A 19,637-nucleotide genomic window follows, 5' to 3' on the forward strand; every position below is an offset into this window, starting at 1 on the left:
TCCAAATATCAGAAGAAAGCCCATTAAATCCATAGGGTTACAAATAAACACAAACCCAATATAAAGATGATGTAAAGATGAAACTTCAATTCAAGCAAAAGCAATAACATCAAAGAAACAAAAATCATACTTTTTCAAGTATGATTTTTCAAAATCTTTCAAAAAATTTTTTTTTTTTTTTTTTTTTTTTTTTTCAAAAATCATACTTTTTTGGAAATGATTTGGCGGCCCACTTGCAATACCTTCGCGGCCCACCAGGGGGCCGCGGACCACAGGTTGGGAATCACTGACCTAGATAATGAACAAAGACTAAATTATGAGGGTAAAGTAAAGTAAGCCTCTATCTTTGGACCTTAGATATTAAGGGCAGTTTATACAGCGATTTATGATGGTCGCCACCTACTATAATCATATTCTATCATTGTTGATGATAGAATATGATCATGGTCGGTGGCGACCATCATAAAATCGCTGTACTATAAACTGCCCTTTAGATTGTTATTTCTGTTTGTATTGTTTATTGCCTGTTCTGAAGACCACCTGTCATCCAATCTATGATCAAATATAGACATTTTTGACCATTGGACAAATGTAGGACTTGTATTTTTCTAGCTACATTTACTACTGTTACTGTAATTGACTAGCTTTTCAATGTAGGCTACTTGTAACTTTTTGAGTAGCCTATTTCTAAAGTCAGTAATTTTTGTGCCGAATTATTTAGGCTACTTCTACATTTCTGCATTTGTTGAATTTGTTCAGTTATTTCTCTCTTTCTTGCTCCATGCCCCCACCCCCTTTATTTCTTCTTTTCACTCAGAACGTCCATCTATTACTCAATACCACAAACAAATGAAAATATGTTGTAATAATGGATTTATTGCTACAAAGTCATATATCCGGTCCATGCCCAAATCAAGGCTCCCCACTCAGCTATGTGTTTGCCAGTAACGCTCAATCTCTGTCCTGTTTACCCCAGTGTATTTCATCCCCAGTGTTTTCTTGTCGTTCTGTCTAACATACTTATTTTTATTTTGGTTCTGTTATCTTCCTGCACATTGTGTAACTTAATACTACATTAAACAATAGCAACTCTGTGGTACTGCCAGTGAATAACATCCTAGGACATAAAAGGAATCAACTTTCTTGCCAATCCCAAAAGTACAAAGATATTAAATCCCCCGAAGGAAAGTAAGATCAGACATTTTGTTCAACAAGAAACTTGCAGAGGCAGAATCTTGGAAACTGACAGTCAAATGAATTAGTCAATCTTACCTGCATAATAACTCGATATATAGGCTATCATAGTTAACAGAACCATATGAAAAGACTTTTCTTGCAATATTTATAGTGCCAAAACAGATCCCCCCTCATTCACACACTTTTCTCAGATCTATCAAACTCCCCATTCACATATCATCCACGGTGGTGATTTCAACATACGGTAGTATTGGATCCATTTATAGACCGCTCATTAACCTCCTGTAATAAGTTCCACCATTCTCCATCCCTCCAGGCTACATGTCAGATGAACCCCAGCAATATTCATATTACTCACCCTATAAACCCTACTCCCATTCACCTTATGCAGAAGAGACCTTATGCAGAGAGACTAACAGGAAGTGTAAATACAATCGGAAGTTCCGATTGTATTTACACTTCCTGTGACTCATATAGTCTGACTCATAATGTGAGTCAAACTAGGTTTGACCAGGTGAGTCAGACTAGTTTGAGCAGGTAAAACAGCCGGCGTTTTGAACAGGAAGTCGTGATACAATGGGTCAAGTGATCGGGGCTGCATAAGGTGAATAGACTACTTCCTCAATAATATTCTGTTACACACAAACTAACTGACCCTCTCATTCATAGCATAATCATTTAATTTCATTAGGCTAGTATAGGGCTAATCTCCTAACAGGCCATCAACCACATCCTGCCCAGATGGCACTTCAATTATAGCTCATTACTCAAAGATGTAAACTTTGTCATAAACTGTCTGACATCAGATTACTGCAACCTGTTTCTCACCAACCCTGTTCATTTACATAGTAGAAAATATATAAACATAATTTCATAGTTCTGTCAACAGTGTGCATTTTCAGTTTGTGTGAATGATTTACTCACGTGAACTTTGATGAGAATCCATCGCTATCCTTGACACATGCCAATGGGAATTTGCTGCAAAAAAGGAACCAGACATCGACATGAATTGTTGCCAGATGCTTTGAAATCAAGAAAAAAATAATTAATGCAAAAGCGAACTGTCCATTCAACCAGCACAGCAAATCCTCATGCTGCCCTCAGAAGACATTTCAATCAATATTGAATGCACATCTGCATACAGCGGAGTCAATCTTCTCTTATAGGCTATATCGATAGTGACAGACAATCTCTGTTTGATGATGGTGGAGCTGGAGGATAACGGTTGACAGTTTGCGGTTGACTAGCTAGCTTTAGTCGACACGGACACGAGCTATGAATACGATGTCGTTGACATTGACAGCTGTCCGTGTAAATTCAATGATGATCTGTTGATGTCTGTTATCTGTTTCGCTTACAAGCACTTCAGGATCTGGGGGTACAGTACAAGCTCTCAGTAAAACGATTCAGATTCAATATCAAAGAAAATCATAATCAAAGGAAACAATACTACTGTAGGCTACTAGGCTTATTTTGCTTAATATTGCATTTACTACTGTTTATTTTATGCTATGTGTGTTCTGTGAGCGAGCTACTGTAACTTGTCCCAATTTCCCCCCCCGGGGATCATTAAAGTCTTTCTGATTCTGATTCTGATTCTGATTTATGTCTAGCTCGATAAGTTAACGCTATGAGGATTGTCTAACCTTGACCAGGATTGATTGACTTGTGCTGCTATTACAAATCGCACAGACACTGATATCAGTTAGGCTGCTATAGTCTAGCCTACATTAATATTTAGAGGTTAACATTTAACAGTCACACACACTCACCTGGGGGATACAAGCTCCGAGCTTGAAGCTCGGTCTGCCCCCCCCAGTGATGTGCTTTATAGTCTTATACCTTGGATAGGCCTACTGTGTAGCCTAGTAATACCTAAATATGAAATATAAAATAACAGCATAAAATAACACAAATAATAGCCTACACCACATTGGGAACCACTGATTTAGGATATTTCTACTGTAGGCCTTTATTACAATCATTTCTCAAAGGACTGTATAACCAGCGGTGCCTCAGGAGGTCCCTGAAGATCATCAAAGACACAAACCATCCCCACAACAGCCTGTTCTCCCTGTTACCCTCAGGGAGGAGATACAGGGTTCCAAAAGCACGCACAAATCGCTTGAGGAACAGTTTCTTCCCGCAGGCCACGAGACTCCTTAACATACACAATAGTGTAGTAGTCGTACCGTACCGTACTGCAGCTGCTACCATTACGTATGCCTAATGTTTAATTGTATGTTTAATAAGGTACATGCTATTTGCACCTGTATGTCAAATACGTCGAATTTAAAATGTTTAAGCACATCTAACCTATGCCTAATGTTTAATTGTATGTTTAATAAGGTACATGCTATTTGCACCTGTATGTCAAATACGTCGAATTTAAAATGTTTAAGCACGTCTAACGTATGCACATGACATGTGCACCCATGTGCAGTGAATATGCCACTGTCTCGGACGTGTCTTATCACTATACTGCCTTATTGCCTATTGCTGCTCATTATTGCTTATTGTTGCCTATTGCTTATTGCCTTGTTGCTTATTGTTGTTGCACGCACATGCCTTGTTATATTTGTACTATGTTGTAAACGGAGTCCACAGCACAAGAATTTCACACGTGATACTTGTACCATGGAGTGACAATAAAAATCTTGAATCTTGAATCTTGACTGATCGATAATCAACCATAGAACAGAATGGGATAGGACAAACCAAGTAGCAGAACAAATCACAAGACACACAATAGCAGATTTTTGCAAAATCGAACAGCCTATATTCCACTGTATATGAATCTCTCAGCACCACCAGCCTTAGATACTCAATAGATAGGCTACAAGGGAAAACCTCCAAGAAAACACACAGGCAAACACACCTTGCCCACACAGATTTCCACAGCTGCTCCAGGGATTGAACTGTACCTTTCCATCACTTCATTCTCTCTATCATTCTCCTGTGCCTCGTAAAACTATCATGATTATTGGGCAGCAGGGTGGTATAGGGAGTGAGTGCGTGTGTGTGTGTGTGTGTGTGTGTGTGTGTGTGTGACCTTAACTGAAACACTGAATTATCAATCACTGACATCATCTACAAATGTGAAGTTATCCTGCCCTCACTAGTGTTGAGGTTGACTAGTTTGGCAGATGGTTCTCCAATAAAAGTCCAAGAGGCCGTTTGGGATGTTTACTGAAAAGGGCACTGTAAAACTGAAATAAAAATAAAAATAACAGTGTCTCAATGTGTCTGATTTCTTCACTTACTCTACATACGGAACAAAAACAAGTAGGCCTACGTTAAATACACACAACACAAATAAACATAAGTTGATTAGCTGGTGTAGCTGTTATTACATTCAGTGAACTGGTAAGTATTAGCTTGTATGCGGGATATAACCTGACGCTGATCTGATCTCACGATCTCCAGCTGCCTTGCAAGGTTATGCAGGTTACAAGTCAAAGAATAATCTAGGTAAGTATCAGGCACTGTAAGTATCAAAGGGGAGTATTACAGAAGGGTAAGTATCTAAAAACAAAATGATAATTATTACTTACAGACATACTGTGTGTTGTTTAGAGATTAGGAAGATTGAACAACAGAAAAGAAAAAAACAGCAGTTGGCAATGCACTTGGCACTGTTACTATGGAAATCAAACTCTAAGGCAAGTCTAGAGACAGCACATTCCATCAGTTATCTTAAAGGGCCACACTCCCTGCCTGGTCGAGGCAGCTATCACAGAAGTTTTAACTGTCAATTCCCAAAACACAAGTAGACGTGCAGGTTCTCTGCCATTGTCACTGCTCTAGCTGCTACTGTATATCCAAGATATACAATCACATTGATCTGCCCACTCCATCATTCGTGGCCCATTCATTAACTAGAGAGCATGGCAGTTAGTGCAGTGTGTGAGCAGCTGTCTGACTGGAGACTCAGCAGTTTTCTCTTCTGCGTTTCAAGCTGAAACACTTGGAACAGACATAGAACTGGTGGAATTTCAAAGGAGTTCACATGTTACTGCGTACATGCTTACTTACAGTACATGTCATCACAATGGTATGTGGAGATTATCATTTCTTATTCTGTCATTCAATTCAGCAAACACATGCCACTGAAAAGAAAATCCAGCAAATGGATGCTTCTATCCAATGCACTTTTTGTCACTTTTTAGGATGTGTGACCAACATGGGAGCCCATTGAGCTATACAGGACCATGGCTTTTGGGGGATCAATTGAATTGTCTCAATGGAAATACATCTTAGGTAGCAAAGCTCAAATGGAGCAAGATAACCTAATAAACCTAATAAACGAATCAATTGTTTCTTAAGACACAGACTTTGAAATGTATGGATATCGTGAAACTTAGAACTGCACTAATAATGTTTAAAGCAAGGAATAATGTACTGCCAAGTAACATACAAAAACTGTTCATGGATAGAGAGGGAAGGTATGAGTTAAGAGGGAAATTTAATCTAAAACAACCTTATGTACGCACTACCCTTAAAAGCTTGTGTGTTTCAGTTTGTGGGGTAACCCAGTGGAATGGTTTAGATGAGGAAACTAAAAGGAGTAAGAACATTGTATTGTTCAAAAACAGATATAAGAAAACACTAATTGATAAGCAGGCCTACAAAACTGAGGATCACTAAAGTGTATTTTGTTTTCTTTAAAAAAAAAATATTATTTGTTTTTTCTTTATTCTATTTTTATTTTAACATTGTAAGTCAGATATTTGTTATGATATTGTGAAGAAAGGGGCAGGACTAGATAAGCATTTGCTTCCTTCTGCTCCTTCTCAAACTCAATTGTTTTGCTTTTTTGAGGACATTTGTTAGATTCAAATGTTTATGTTTTGTGTTTTATCCTTTTTATTGTATTTTACATGGTTGATTGTTTGAGAAAAAATAAACTCAACTCAACTCAACTCAACCGCAGTGCACCCATGGTCATAACCAGTAACTGCTGTTATCTCGGTTATTCACGGGTAAATGTGGAACAAACACTTCCTGAAAGTGAGACTTTCCCAAAGGCTGTATCCCAGTATTCCTGTCTGACAGCTAGCCTTTCCTTACATTGTCTCTTGAAACATTTGATCTCTTCTTCTGACCAGTGTGCTTTGAGGGGGTTCAGTTCTCCACGTTTCACAACCCCCTCCCAGCCTCCTCCATCATGCAGTTTATTGTTGTCATTAACATAATTTGCAGGTACATTATCCAAACAGTGCATAAAACACAAAAACACAATCAACATTTACATAATTACAAACTTAGTACAAGGTCAGTGTAGGAACTTTAAAACATATTTCGGGGGCAACTCTTGCCCCCACTGTCTGCTGGGTGTGTGTTAGAGATGGAATTGGAAATTCAATGAATTGAATGAAAATAAAATTATCGAAATCTTGGGGGCAATTTTTGCCCCTGGATCATGTGTTTTAGGGGCATTCTGAGATTTCTTGGGGCATTTTTTCCCTCCTTGCCCCTGCCTAAATTCCTACACTGACTGAGGTAATTGTAACTGTGGCATAGTAAACATGGCAGTAGTGCAAAAAAGAGCAGTGTGTGTGTGTGTGTGTGTGTGTGTGTGTGTGTGTGTGTGTGTGTGTGTGTGTGTGTGTGTGTGTGTGTGTGTGTGTGTGTGTGTTTAGGGTTCAGGGTGGGTGGGGTGGGGGAGGTTACTAAGAGTTCCCATTGCAATACAGGGAATGCTTTCATATTTATTTCACAATTTGTTCTAACACCACTGCTGTGAAGGAGGACTGACCAGTGCTTATTTTCCTTGGCTCCTCCCTCCATAAATTACCTGTTATTATATGAATGACTTGCACGCTTTTAGGTTTAGTGGCTCCACTGAAGAGCCATGTCTAAAGGCATGTTTCTGTCCCACTGAAGAGCCATGCCTAAAGGCATGTTTCTGTCCCACTGAAGAGCCATGTCTAAAGACATGCCTCTGTCCCGTTAACCACACCCTCCTTCATACTTTAGTTCAGAAGTTGCAGACTGAGCAGCGAGTGGATCAAGTTATGTTGTTTTATTTCTGGGGCTGTGATGAAGTCTCTTGGACAGACACTCTCTTCAGGCGCAAATGAGTCACACAAGGCCACATCTTCAGGGAATTTACTGACCGCACACACACACACACACACACGCATGTGTGCGCACACACACACACACACACACACACACACACACACACACACACACACACACACACACACACACACACACACACACAGGCACACACCCATGACTCATGGCCAAATCTGACATGACGGAAAGCTAAATCTGGAATAAACAATTGAGCTATGAAGAGCAACAGCCTCATGCTTGTATGCCTTAAGTTTACAGTTCCAGCATACATCCATTTCATTCACTATAGGAATATCACCACAGTGTGGTGGGATTTGTGCTCTCCTGGGTTTTTACCCCAGACTGTTTCTTTGCCACACAGTGATGTGGAGAAATGAAGACGTAAACAGGCACAGTCCAATAAAATCCATAAGGCTGAAGAGGGGGTTTTGTGCACAGCAAATTGGAAACAGAGCACAACCATGAGACATTCCAGCACCAACCATGAGTAGAGATAATAGAGCCAGCACTGGAGCATTGCTAAAGACTGAAAAGAAGGACTCAGATTGACTAAACTTTGAATATTGTAAATATGTTTTAAAAGATTGATACTTACCCAAACTACACCTTTCCCCAGGGATCTTGCTCTGGCTTGGCTGAGGGAACAAACGTTGCAGATTCCCAGAGGTGCGTGCGCTCTAGGGAGCTCTCCCACGGAGGGCCTCAGATATTTGGGGGGTGGGGGCAGGGCCAGCACCCTGGACAACCGGCCTGAAGAGAGATCCAGTCCGGAGAGATGTGTACAGTATATCAGGCTGGCTCCAGACTCAGGGAGTGCCCAGGGACTGCTGGCCTCACACAGGGCCTTTAAAGACTGGGAGTGTCCAAGGGGAAAGTGTGGCTCAGCCTCCTTCCTCGCCAGTCTGTCCACTGTTCCTGCTGGCTCTGGGAAACATGATTCATAGTCAACACTGCTGCACGCTGCTGCACTCACTCCCCCTCCTCCTCCTGCCTTCCTTCCTCTGCTGCCACTCCCTTTACCCCGCTATCCGCAGGCCCTCGGCGCATCTGGTGAAGATTACGCTCGCAGGCTGCTTCTCTCTCTCTCTCTCTCTCTGCCTTTAACCATTACATGCTTCTGTCTCTCATCCATCGAGTGATTACAGATTCTCCCTTGTCCTGAGCTGAGGGCAGCGTCTCAGACTCTCTGTAATTCAGACCAAATCTGTATTCTCCTGACTGGCAGATATCAGAGCGCAGCCATATGAGTCAGATTATGCTACGTGAACAGACTGTACTGCAGGACATTGGCTACGTGGTTCCCTGGATACAACCGACATTGCCAATTACATTTTTTATTATTCCTTAGCTGTCCAGTTTAAAAAGCATCTGTCTGAGAATGCAACAGTTAATTAATTTTGAACTTTATGGATTGGCATAATTATATATATATATACCAATCTCTCTCTCTCTCTCTCTCTCTCTCTCTCTATATATATATAATATAATTAAGCAATATAGCATGAGAGCTAGTGTGTTGTGGCAAATATATCCCGCTGATCAGTTGTTAGCCGAGTGGGATAACAACTGATCAGCGGGATATATGCCACAACACACGCTGCTCGAGTGCTATATTGCTTTTATAAAACGGTTTCCAAGTATGATAATATAAATATAATAATAATACTATAAGTCCAACTGGCATGGTATTCTGATAGTCAGTTGAAACACTACTGTAAGGCGGGACCTCTAGCAAGAAGATAGACCTGGAGCACAGCGCTGCATTCTCAGCGCTTGCTGAGAAGCTGAGTGCTTTCTGCAAAGCCCGACACCAACTAACGTTACGGGGTTAAATGCGGGGTTAACAGCCTTTTTTTTTTTGCAAAGAAGACATTAGCCCGCATCTATTCTTGTACAAAACATAATTTTCTGCAAAGTATTAGTAAAGTTATAAGCGAAGATCGATTCACAAGGATCTGACAGCTGTCTCCGCCATTTGTTTTTTTTTAGGTAACCAAAGGCTTTTAGTAAGAGAGTTGCCATGGCAACGGGTTATTGGAGTGGGTTATTGGATTTATACAATGGCTGTGAACCAATCAGATTGCTTGATTTGAGAGAGCCGTTTTATAAATATTTATATATTATAATCTTATTTATAAGAAAGATTATTTTGGGGGCATTTTTTCCTTTTAGTTGAGGCCAGTATGTGCTCCACAGTGACAGGAAAGTAGGGAGGGAGGGGAGGACATGCAGCAAATGAACGCAGGTCGGATTTGAACCCGGGTCGGCTGTGTGAGTACGCGTTCCACCAGGTGAGCCACCTGGATTGGTATCATTTTAACATGCAAGCAAATCAAGGGTGAATATCACTAGCTTATTCTAACAATGTGGAGTTTTGAATCCCACACATTATTTTGGTGAGTTCTCATCCTAATGTACTCCATTCCATTGAAAGGTTCACTGGGACAAGCTTATGACTTTAGCTGGCTCTTTCCTACCAACAGGAAGATAGAAAAAAAATGGATGCTGCGCATTCACTGCTCCCATGGGGGTCAGAAATGGGATTGTTCACAAATGGAAGGCTTGAGCATAGATAGACGTTTCCACAATGAGCAGCCGTCCCGTCTGCATGTCTACTGGGATCATAATGGAGCCAATCTGCTAATGTACCAGACAGGAAAAGGAAATCTAGACTGATCGGGTTGTTTACTCAGCACTCAGGTAAGCACATCTCAACCACTTTCTCATTCAGTCAGCTGAGAGTTCCCCTCATGAAAAATGACACTACATTCGGACAAGAGGGAGTTCAAGCTGTAATTAGATTCTGATTTGGTGGTTGATCTAGTGACCCAAGACTTGAATGATGCTGATAAACGTTAAGTGTAACTGTATAAGGAACACAGTTGTAATACAACCCCCTCGCCCCGTTTTTTTATTTTCTTTTTAACAAAATTGCTATGCCAGGAATTCCAAAATGCATGAAGTTTAGGATATTTTTTGTTTGAGACCAAAGTATACCATGGAATGGAAATCGTAGGAAAGTGTTGGCAAAAAGTAAAATAAAATGTGTACGGCTGGTATTTTACTGTATGGGAAGAATGCATTCAATAAGACATTTAATCTTAAAACTATAATTTCAGGAAAATGTTATTTGAATTAGGTCCAACATGCAAAACATTTGCTTTGGGGAATTTCTTTTGGTCACGGCTTTCAAAATGATTCCCATTCCGTCTTTCTTGTGATCAAAAGCCAAACTGCTGCTGGGGTGCAAGGTGGTCTAGACTTAATACCTCCACAATGTGGAATATCCAGTTTAATTATGGATGACAGTTGAGTCCAGTTCCTGAGGTTTCACCAAAGATCAGGGATAGTGAAAAAGGTGACAGATAGAGCTTGTGGAGTTGACGTCACGCATTGTACCCAGCATAGAGGTTGTCAGCCATGTACTGTATGTGGATAACAAGAAGTCCACTAATGTCTCCGCTTCAGGTATTCAACAAACATGACGCTCCTCCCGTCCCAACATGCAAAACGGAGCGACTTAACTCTGCAAGCTCTATACCAGGGTGGACACAAAACCATTCACTTAAGTGCCCTACTTTGTCACCTAAAGGTGGACTGGTTTGCAGCCCCGAAAGATAGAAATAAACTCATGTTACTGGGCCACCAAAATCACTGCCAGTAAATACACAAGTCACTCACTGACTACACAGATATACACACAGTCCATTATATGTGCAGAGGTTATCATTCTGCATGGGCTCGGCAAGAAAAGGGACACAACAGCCAAATAGCACATTCAAAACAAATCTTATTTGAAATCCAAGAGGCAAAGGTAACAGTTATTGCGTTGTTGTGGAATGTTACAGCAAGTCAGGGTGCAACTCCAAAGAAGGGGAAAAAAGAAAATAATTTCAGTTCCGATCCTGGCCTCATCTCCACAGGTGAAGTACTGGCAGTAAAGTTGATGGAAAAACAATCCAACTATCCAAAAGCAGAACATATCTACTTCTATCAGACAGACAGTCCTAGCACCACGGTGTTTTGGCATTCATACCAAATGAGACAGTGATGACAGCGTGTATGTGTGTGTGTCTTTGCGTGTGTATACAGTGTAAGCGCACACTCTGTCCACATCACTGAGTGGCCAGTGGAATGCCCCTGGCATCGGTGACCTGGCCCTCCTGCAGGTTCTTGACCAGCTGGGCCAGCCAGCGCTTGGTGGTGGTGTCGTCCTTCAACACCTGGGCAAAGGTGCTGTCCTTCAGCTGGTCAGGCAGACACTGGCGCAGGGCCTCCCTCGCTCTGCGGGAAGGGAGGGCACACGTCACACACCGACATACACACGTCACACACACGTCACACACCGACACACCATTTACTCAATGACCACTATTACCACTTTTACACAGAGATTCCACAATATTGCCTTTTTACACAGAAAGACATTCTATTGTTGCCATGTTGATGCTAACAGCTACCTGCTGCCGAGGGGAATAAAAATACAGAAGTAGGCTATAAGTAGGCCTAGTATTGTAAAATTCTGGATGGTTTTGACTGAGGAGACTGACAGAACAGCGGAGATATCCTCACCTGTAAGTTCACCCATGACTCATAACAGAGGTACCGTTACACCCCTAATGGAGAGCAATAACCCGTATATTGGCCTTATTCTGAATAAAATAGACAATATTGGGATTAAGCTGTTGACATGGGCTGCTTATGGAACTACTAGGGGTGTCACAATATATCGTCCCACGAAATTTCGCGATAGTAAAACGTCACGATATGTATCGTTGAGATGAAATCTCATATCGTGAAAAATTTTTTTTTTTTTTTTTTTTTTTTTTCAAAAATAGACAAAGAAACGTCTTTGTTTGTTGAAGTTCAATGTGTGGAAAGTAGTTCAGTTGAACTGTGTCTCTGAAGAGACACATGAGAAGTTATACAGGAGAGAAACCATTCAATTGAGTTTCTGGCAAAACTGTTTACTTGACAGGAAAAACTGAAGATGCATAAAAAATAGACTAAGAAAAGTCTTGTTGTTTGAGTTTGAAGAAAAACTGAAGATGCATAATGAGAATTTATACTGCTGAGAAACCTTTTAGTTCAAAGTAAATCTAAGTGACGGTGTAACTCATTCCATTTCAAGATAAGCCTCATCTCCAATCTCATGTTTTTTCTAGTTGTTATTGTAATAACAATTTCCCACAACAGCATGTTTTGTATTTGTGCATTTCAAATAAAATACTATTTTTCCAGTCATATATTGTCATTATTCAAGTTTAAAAAAATATTGTTAAAATCGTATCGTATCGTTATCGTGAACCCAGTATCGTGATACGTATCGTATCGTGAACTGAGTGTATCGTGACACCCCTAGGAACTACTGTATTAATATTCCATTCATATTCCCGTTGGAGCACACACATTTCGATGCACACGGCATGGTGAGTTTCAGCCTCATCCCCAATGTTTCTCTGGTGTTAGTCATCTATGAGGCCTTACACCTTTCTGTGACCAGATTGCAATTGGATAGTGCTTGACCACATTAACCTGATTTCATTTACACCTGGCGTTAACATGCGTTTTGCATGATCAGATTGCAATCCGACTGCTCTCCAGCTCAAACGCCATCACGCAGTTGCTGTATGCGGATTGAGAGGAAGCATTGCATTTACACTTGTGTTCAATGTGGTCACAATGAGTCCCTGTGACCACCTCCGGAGGTGGTTTGGGCGATCAGATCGCAATCCGTCCTCAATGTGTCTTGGGGGCGTTTACACCTGTACTTTCAAGTGGTCAAGCACTATCCGATTGCAATCTGATCACAGAAAACGCATGCTAGTGCCAGGTGTAAATGGCCTCTATTTGCTCTCCAAAAAGCTGCAAATACTCTGATGGAGAGTCATGTCTAAAATACTCTTCAGTAATGCAGCTATAAATCATAATACTCATGTCTTAATAAATGTGATAATACCTTCTTCAACTAGGTAAATCAGAAAATGCTGTTTACATGGCAATTTATTATTCAGCCAATTGTCTTAATCGGGTTAATATTGTATTATTGCTGTCCATGTAAATGTAGTCAATATCTTGCTATTGAAGCTGCACTTGGCAACCTCATATTGGCAGTTAAGTGAATCCATGGGGCTACAGAATGCCTAATCTACCACTAGACTTATACCATGGCACCTCCTTGTGGCAAGGCAAAGATGGTCAAACCATTCATTTTCTCTATCTGTGTACCGTAATCATTTTCAAAGGTTGTGAGGGTCTGGACTGGAGCCTATCCTAGCACGCATTGGGTGGAAAGCAGGTTGACCGCCTGGACAGGTCACCAGTCTGTCACAGGAAAATGTTAAAATTGATTACCACAATTATCCATCGAAAACACGATTCTACCTGAGATTATCTGAGAGGCGAAGGTAGCAGCGTACAACATGCTTGAGCAGACGTGCAGACGGTTCTTTAGACAGCTGCAGCACCATTTTCCCCTGCAAAGGCAAAGATAAGAATGAACATACTGACAGTAGGTATTCTCTTAGGCCAAGTTCAGACTAGGAGGCCAAATCCGATTTGTGAACTTTAGTGACCTATTAATGACTTTATTCAGATTTGTTTTATGAGTCTGGATGCTCCAAGTCTGATTTGTGTCACTTGTCCCAAACCACATATGGAGGTAGTTTCCAATCTGCTTCAAATGTGCTTTTGACTGATGTGTCTTCAGTGTGGACGCGCAGATCCACCAAATCTGATTTGAACGTCACTCGCAACTCGTCATCAAATGCTTCTGCGCAGGAAAACCACGTCACCAACGTACGTATTTACTGACGCCCACGTCGTTACCATAGCAAGCCATGCAGATAGGGTGTTTAGGTCTGGCCACACAGATCCGACTTGAGAATCAGATTTGTGGCAGTGCGGACACACTCCCAAATCAGATTTGGGAAACCAATCAAGATAATGATGATTAATGACTTCATCAACAAATCGGATTTGCCTGTAATGTGAACATGGCCTTAGTATGTATCACATATCACATTAAGTAAGTATCACATTGTGCACACAGAGGGGTAAGTTCAATCTAACTAGTACTTACGAGGATCATTGCCACATGGGAGAAGCGCTCGTATGTCTGACAGATATAGGCCAGCCCGGTGTCGTCCAACAGGATCTTCTGCAGTATGAAAGTGGCAACCTGCCAGTCAAGTGAAGAGAAGAGCAGTGCAATGTTAACATGAAGTCAATACCATGATAATTTGGAAAACGGTCTTATTTATCGTAAACCTCAGACAAAAGAGGAGAGGAGGCAGTTTAAGTAGCACTAACTACAGTGTTTGGGCTGTTAAATTTGAACTAAAAGCTAGGGGTTGGGAGAAATGATTGACATAAAAGTTTAGGCATGTGTCTGCTACAGGACTGTTTGAAAAGCAGTTGAAGTGGTTAACTACCGTTTTGGAGAGTTCACTCCCTGACTCCATGATGCGCAGACACAGTGGGATGATTTCAGTGGTGAGGAGGAAGTTAATCACTTCTTGTTCATCTGTTTTGACCAAGGCACCTGCAGTCAGAATCAGAATCAGAATCACTTTTATTGCCACAAGATTACATACGTGGAATTTGTCTTAGTGTCATTATGCAGCGTAGCGGTCATGTAAATATTCAGATAAAGAAATAGGAAAAATGCAACATTGCAAGTGCAGTCCAATATACATGTATACACGAGTGGAGGAGTGTTCAGTAGGCATAAAATATTAATTTACATGAATTTACAGTCTGATTTAAATAGGTGTGAAATAGGCAGTGAATTTACACAAATTTACAGTCTGAGTTAAATAGGCATTAAATTAAATATGAGTTACAGTCTGAGCGGTGCACGATGAAGCAAGAGTAATCAATCAGTCAATACATATAAAAGACAGTGTAAGTCAGGGGTGCCCAATACGTCGATCGCGATCGACCGGTCGATCGCAAAGGTAGTGTGGTCGATCGCATGGCATTGAGGGTTTTTTTTTTTTTTTTTTTTTTTAACTGTTTTTCCACTGTTTCCACAGTTTTTCCACAGTTTTTCCACTGTTTCCACTGTTTTTCCACTGTATACTCAGTGTATATATATATAAATAAATATGTTTGGTAGATCACTTTGACTTGGTCATTTTAAAAGTAGCTCCCAAGCTGAAAAAGTGTGGGCACCCCTGGTGTAAGTGTATAGAATGAACGACAAGGACACAGAAGTGTGGAAACATCCAGTAATCAAGTATGAAATGAGTGGATTTGGTATAGCTTAGGGGTTGCATGACTCCAGATTTTGTCATCACGTGGTGCAGTGTGGGTATTATAAAAGAAATGTAGTCCTGTTGACTGTGTTAATGACAGCAGCCCCCACGATGCAGGAGGAATGGGAACACAATCAACGGCAAGGGGAAAACTCTCTGGGCAAGTAATATGTACAGAGACCGGGGGGCACACACGTTGTTTGACCGTGTGAAGCCACATAATAGTTATAAGCCAAAATAACGTATCTCACTACAGTACTTTGATTACCAAATAAATGTAGAAAAAGTAAATCTATAGAAATTAGTGAAAAAGACACAAGATTAGAAGAGCAGCTCTGGGGCAGCGCTTTGAGCTCATCTCAAACCACGTGAAGACTTTTCGGACTATTTATGATCCTATTCATTATCATGTCTTTCTATAAAATGACTACTAGCGTTTTCCTACTTGGCATAGAAGAAGAAAACCTTAACAGGAGCAGAGATTACCTATGACTCCCAGGCTGGTCAGACGCAGGTACTCAAATGGACGTGTTTTGCTGACGGTGTGCAGGAAAGGGTACAGGAAAAGAGGGATGTGAGCGGCAAGAAATGCCGACCTGGGGAAAAACAAAGAAGGGCACCTTCATCAGTGTGACTGTGAGCAGACTTACATTCCCCAGCTAACCTCAAAGGTAAACTCAGAAATTACTTTTAAAGTTTAGGCATTTAACTGATGTTATCCATAGAAAAATATGTGATCAGTGGAACAATAGAATAAGCTTAAATTCATAAATCAACCACATCAGAAGCGAAGCAACCAACATCATGGAGAGCAAGGATTTGGAAAATATTCCTGTGTCACTAAAAAGAGACAGATTCCAAGAAAGAGATATTCTTGTGTCACTAATTCTGATACCCGTTGGAGCACACAATCGCTGGCTATTTAACGAGGCCTTGCTACAGAGTTGGCATGCAGGCTCTCCTCTCACTCTCTCCCCAGAGGGCTTCCATAGTCCACTTCTCTGGCTGATTCCAACTCCGCTCAGGTGTGCTCCATCAGTAGCTAACGAATGGAGCTCTCCCTGGTGGTGAACCTGTGTTCACTCATTTTTGTCACTAATTAGCCATTTTTGCCCATTTAGTGGCCCTAATGATCCAATTAAAAAATCTGGCACTGCCACATGGAGACCCCTGCCGGCCCGGTACCCATGACAAATATGAATGCTGTCAGGCCGATGGTGTCCAAGGAAAATTAAACAGACACACAGAGATACATACATAGAGAGTAGGGGTGTCACAATTTCAATTCTAAATAGAAAATTGATCGAAATGAGTGTTCAATTTCGATCATTGAAATCACAAGCAGAAGCACAATTTTCCCAGTATTTTTTTTTCTCTCTCCAGTCTCCAGTCTTTCTGGGAAAATAAAAATCATTGATGACAGCTGACCAGGTTTCTTTCTGGGTTTAAGCCCTGAATATAATCTTTTGAGTCTTGATCTTTACAAATCAAGATTTGATAGTTAACAAAACTAAAATACTACTGAATGCTAATATTTCAGGTTCTGGGTGACACCCTTGCACCCCCCACCCCCCGTTATTTTTATTAATTTTAATTTGAACTGTTTTGTAGTGTCATTTTTTGTCTATTAAGTTGTGCGTAAAATGGGGGGGGGGTGGTTTAAATCGAAACTGGAATCGAATTGTGACCTTATTGTATTGTCTTTATCTTATTTCGGTCAATTAAAATAAATGAGAAAACAATGAGAAAAGAAAATTTGAAAATAGAAAGTCAAAATGGAATCGTGGATTTGGAGAATTGTGACACCCCTAATACAGAGATAGATAGATAGATATATAGATTATGTAGGTTTGCTCATGTAAGATGTATGACAGAGTAAGAAAAGTCAGTGAGAATAGCATTTTTTGACATGACAGCTTCATTTTCAGTTCAGAATCTTATTTCAGATGGAATACTAGTACAATACTAATACAAGTTGGTCTCCATTTCAGACAACTAATTAGCACAGTGATTAAGTGATTTGATTATGAATGGCATTTGAGTCCAGTTCCTGAGGTTTCAACTAAAATATAAACTACAGCAATCATCTTGGAGCCCTTAATGTGAGATGGAGTGGACAAAGTTGCCCCTGCACTGAAAATGAGCCAGTTGCATCTTTCTGAAGCATGAATACAGTTATAGCTACCATATACAGTGCACTCGTCTTATAGTGACCTGTCCCAAGGTGATCACTATAAGACGAGTGCAGGGGATGATCATAACCGATTTTTTTTCTTTTTCTTTATTTCTCATGTAGATTACCATCTAATTGACATTTGTATATTTATTGCATGAATACAGTGCATATACGGTAATGAAACTGACAGCTCCATTATTTAGCCTACTGAATGTTATTGACTTTAAAAATACATACAGTAAGTTAGGCCTCCAGCTGTTTCAAACACAGCGGAGAACAGAATAGACAGAAATGCAACCATCTCTCCGCAGACTGACAGGCAGACAGAAATGCCGCGATCTCTCCATATACAGACAGACATGCACCGATTATCATTGCTGTATCTTGGCTCATTTTTGTAAGTAAAAAATAATCAAATTACTGTAGTTTTAAACATTTTCTCACGTGTGACAAGGCCCAAAATGATCACTGTAAGCAGAGTATTGATCACTATAAGTAAATTATTTAAACAGCATTTGTATAGGAATGATTTGGGACAAAGCTTTTTGATCAGTATAAGCGGCTGATCACTATAACCGTGATTGATCACTATAAGCGGATTCCACTGTACTAAAGACAGTCTGCCCTCCTCTACTTACGGTAACGGTACATAATGTTCCGTGATTAGTACAAATCCTCTACAATGAATCTGATGAGCAAAAGAAACAAGTCTGTTTCCCTTACCGTGTCTCCGGGTGTGAGGCAACACACTGTAAAAGCGCCAGGGCATTGCACACTCTGTTTGACTGGTGAGCTGTCAGCGTAGGTGGGTTTATAGATGGATAGATGTTCACTATTTCCTAAGAAGACAAGAAACTCAGCTGAACAAATGGACACAGAAACAGGAATACCAATAACTAATAGTAATTCAGTTTCTCACTGGAGACTGTGGATGTCCAGCATACAGAATTTGCACAGAGATACAGTGTGCTGGGGATGGAATGTGAGTCGTACCTGTAAGAGGGCAGCAATGGTCCCACAGGAGTGCCAGAGCATGGGTGCCAGGTCTGGCACAGACTCCCGCTTCTTGCTGAGCTCCAGCAGGGCATTCTCCCTGGTCTCGGGACTGGACAGTTCATTGATCCACTGGTAGATCTTCTCCCTGTCCACCTGGGCCAGGGCTGTGGTCACAGCCTTTAGAATGAATTGGAAATAATTAACAAATGATCTCATCCAAGAATCAGTGGGATTGAAATTGACAGGTTCAGTAGGATACAGGGGTGTAGTAAATCCAAGTAAACTCAGTTTACTCACCTCTTTGAAAATAGGCTGAGAGTTTACTCATCTATTTTCAGATCAACTATAATATAGTTGAATATAGTTGTAGCGGTAAATACAGGCGTGGGCAAATTACCCACCTTGGATAGTTTGCCCACCTCTGTATTTACCGCTACACCCCTGGCTATAACGTTATACCAACGGCGATGTATCACACAAATATAGCGTTAGTTCAGTTGATGGATTACTCACTGCTCCCGTAGCCAGCATTCTCTGTAGCGCTTGGATATGGTCCCCCGGCGGCTGTTGAGAACCTATTGTAGCAAACTAACGCGACTACAGTGAAACAAAGTTAGCATTAGCACAGTCAGCTAATATCTGAGCTAACGACAGCTAGCCCAAGGAGCTAGCTGCTAACTCGAACCCCCGTTGGCGAATGGAAACCAAGAGGCGCTCACATCAGCATAACCTTGCAAAATATGTGTTACCCTATATATCTGACCTAAGTTACATAATGAATGTGTCTATATAGTCTCGATGGGTCAATCGCTGAAATATATTTATCAGATAAAAATGACCAGTGGTGAACCCATACAAACATGTCTCAGAAATCTCGCGAGAGAAGGGTCGAAGGCGCTCTCGCTTATCATTTCCGTTGTAAAATT

General features: G+C 40.8%; 2 protein-coding genes across 3 annotated transcripts in view; both read right to left on the reverse strand.

Annotated features, from left to right (window-relative positions):
- Positions 1-8,127, reverse strand: part of plcd4b (phospholipase C, delta 4b) — a 34,493-nt gene extending 26,366 nt beyond the window's left edge. For both annotated transcript variants that reach the window (XM_083642383.1, XM_083642382.1), the window contains exons 1-2: positions 7,877-8,127; positions 2,122-2,175 (exon numbers count right to left, since the gene is read on the reverse strand). In XM_083642383.1, the coding sequence (XP_083498509.1) occupies positions 2,122-2,143 (22 nt within the window). In that variant the 5' untranslated portion in view covers positions 2,144-2,175; positions 7,877-8,127. The remainder of the gene's footprint in view (positions 1-2,121; positions 2,176-7,876) is intronic.
- Positions 8,128-10,405: 2,278 nt separating this feature from the next.
- On the reverse strand, positions 10,406-19,560 carry LOC310780388 (CCR4-NOT transcription complex subunit 9-like). The gene is made up of 8 exons (XM_083640968.1): positions 19,225-19,560; positions 18,709-18,888; positions 18,439-18,554; positions 16,026-16,135; positions 14,715-14,824; positions 14,363-14,461; positions 13,666-13,757; positions 10,406-11,565 (listed from the first exon to the last, which is right to left on the reverse strand). Exons 1-8 carry the CDS (start codon positions 19,240-19,242, stop codon positions 11,397-11,399), a joined length of 894 nt encoding a protein of 297 aa, XP_083497094.1. The 5' UTR covers positions 19,243-19,560; the 3' UTR covers positions 10,406-11,396.
- Positions 19,561-19,637: the final 77 nt, after the last annotated feature.

The sequence above is a fragment of the Poromitra crassiceps genome (genome assembly GCF_964638095.1).
Source record: "Poromitra crassiceps genome assembly, chromosome: 8".
NCBI classification, from domain to species: domain Eukaryota; kingdom Metazoa; phylum Chordata; class Actinopteri; order Beryciformes; family Melamphaidae; genus Poromitra; species Poromitra crassiceps.

Coding starts and splice junctions, on each gene's coding strand:
- LOC310780388 (XM_083640968.1), bottom strand. Junction 14,462..14,714: donor GGAGTGAACTCTCCAAAACG/GTAGTTAACCAC, acceptor CTTGACTGGCAG/GTTGCCACTTTCATACTGCA. Junction 13,758..14,362: donor CCCATGTGGCAATGATCCTC/GTAAGTACTAGT, acceptor TTGCCTTTGCAG/GGGAAAATGGTGCTGCAGCT.